General features: G+C 45.1%; 1 protein-coding gene across 8 annotated transcripts in view; it reads left to right on the top strand.

Moving 5' to 3' along the window:
• The window catches only part of LOC108228457, a 20,523-nt gene that overhangs the window by 7,482 nt on the left and 10,879 nt on the right, over nucleotides 1-2,162 (top strand). For 4 of the 8 annotated variants that reach the window (XM_037974444.1, XM_037974440.1, XM_037974438.1 and 1 more), the window contains 5 exons: nucleotides 290-382; nucleotides 513-548; nucleotides 769-894; nucleotides 997-1,167; nucleotides 1,239-1,331. In XM_037974444.1, the coding sequence (XP_037830372.1) occupies nucleotides 290-382; nucleotides 513-548; nucleotides 769-894; nucleotides 997-1,167; nucleotides 1,239-1,331 (519 nt within the window). Of the gene's footprint in view, nucleotides 1-114; nucleotides 162-289; nucleotides 383-512; nucleotides 549-768; nucleotides 895-996; nucleotides 1,168-1,238; nucleotides 1,332-2,162 lie in introns of those variants that run through there. The other 4 variants (XM_037974442.1, XM_037974441.1, XM_037974439.1 and 1 more) reach the window with 2 other exon arrangements.

Here is a 2,162-nt window from a genome sequence, read left to right as displayed (position 1 = left end):
CAGAACCAGCTGACCCATCAGAACCAGAACCAGCTGATCCATCAGGAACCAGCTGACCCATCAGAACCAGCTGATCCATCAGAACCAGCTGGTTCTGATATCACTTCCTGTTTATAGGTTGTCAGATCAGCTGATTAATCAGCTGATCATGACTGATCAGAGTCAGTATTAAACACTTTACTAACTTGTTTTCTTGCTCACTTCCTGTCTATCCTCCTTCCTTCCTCTCCTTCTTTTCTTACTTCCTTATCTGTTGCTCCTTGTCTTCCTGTCTCCACCTCCCCCTTAGCCCTCAGACTACGGTGTCCTGCTGGGCTCTGGCTCTCGAGCCTCCGGTTCTCGTGCCTCCTCCAGGGCCAGTTCGGCTCGTGCAAGCCCAGTGGTAAATCCTCATCTCTGGCTGTCAGTGTGCCTGTCCCCCGTCCTGTGGTTCTCCCTGCTGGCTTTCTGTGTTTCTGAGTTATATCTCAGGTAACACTGAGTTATACCTGTGTTTGTGTTTGTGTGTTCAGGTGGAGGAGAGACCGGACCGAGACTTTATTGATAAGGTGATACCACTGAAACCCAGTCCCGCTTTAATTTTATTATAATTATTCTTTTTCTTACTATTTCTTCTGGGGTATTTTAAACAGAATTGTGATTTTTTTTTTTTTTTAAGATATTGTTTTTTTTATTATTGTTTTTGTTTCAGTCTCAGATGATCAGCCATGAGCTTCTGACTTTGTTCCATTTAGATTTACTTATGTAACTGAGTCTTTTCGGTCTCAGGGATCCAAGACAGCGTCCACACTGTCGGCCGCCACGCTGGCCTCGCTGGGTGGAGCCTCGCCACGCAGAGGAAGCTGTGACACGTCGGTCTCTGTGGAAACTGAGGCGTCAATCAGAGAAATGAAGGTACAGCTATTCTGCATGAGTCACAAGATCAGTTTGGAAGTGGTTTGAGTTGGAATTTTCAAGGAATGCTAGGTCCGATTATCGACGCCTTTTTGTCCTCAGGACTCCCTGGTGGAGGCAGAGGAGAAGTACCGCAGAGCGATGGTTTCCAACGCTCAGCTTCACAACGAGAAGACCACTCTGATGTTCCAGGTGGACACTCTGAGAGAGGAGCTCAGCGACCTGGAGGAGCTGCTGTGGGAGGCCCGCCGCCGTGGCGAGACCTCAGAAAAGGTCACATGATCAGGCTGCTGCTGTTTGTGTTGGTGGTGTTGGTCTCTAAGTTTCCTGTTGGGTCTCAGCAGGAGTTGGAGCGTGAGCGTCACACTCACAGGGTCCTACAAGTCCAATTCACAGAGATGAAGGAAACTTTGAGAAGAACCGAGGAGCTGCTGACGGTCAGAAACACCACAGCCAAAATGCACAGTGTACAAATGAATACAACACACAGTAAACAGAGTACACAACAAACACGGTTCGTGATGAACAGGTCACGGTCAACACAATATGCTTTCTATAAGCAGTTCAGTGTGCAATTAACACAATTCTGGGGGTGGGGGTGGGGCGGTCAAACAAATTGAATTGAATAATCAAATATTTACTGAACAAATTGAAAGAGTGTTTTTGCTTTAAATGCACATCCAAAACACGAACAATGGCTCACAATCAATACACAACAAACACAAGACAAATAGTCTACATAGATGCATAAAGACAGGAACAACTACAAAAACTAGAAAACAAGAGAAATGTTGTAGGGAACCAGTGCAGCTTCAGCAACCATCAGCTCTCTTCTCTCAGCCTAGAAGGATGTTGGGACCTCCTTTGTAATAATCTAAGCTAAGACAGAAGCACACTCTTATTTTGAATAGCATCTCTGAAAGGGTCATACTGGAAACAGGAGGTAAAAAAACATGCTGAGTAATGAAGAACACCCAGAATCTGCTGAATCACTAGTTGCCATGGTGATTCCTGCCATTTTGGGAGAGCAGAAAGGGGAGGGCAGCTCTACAGCCAGAATAAAAAGATACAAACTAAAACACAGAGGTTATATGATAGTATTTGACTCCAGTGATGTTGGTATTTGTCTCCAGTGATGTTGGTATTCAACTCCAGTGATGTTGGTATTTAACTCCAGTGATGTTGGTATTCAACTCCAGTGATGTTGGTATTTGACTCCAGTGATGTTGGTATTCAACTCCAGTGATGTTGGTATTTGTCTCCAGTGA

This window comes from Kryptolebias marmoratus, unplaced genomic scaffold (assembly GCF_001649575.2).
Source record: "Kryptolebias marmoratus isolate JLee-2015 unplaced genomic scaffold, ASM164957v2 Scaffold54, whole genome shotgun sequence".
In the NCBI taxonomy this organism is placed as follows: Eukaryota; Metazoa; Chordata; class Actinopteri; order Cyprinodontiformes; family Rivulidae; genus Kryptolebias; species Kryptolebias marmoratus.
This window is presented reverse-complemented; position numbering and strand designations above follow the sequence as displayed.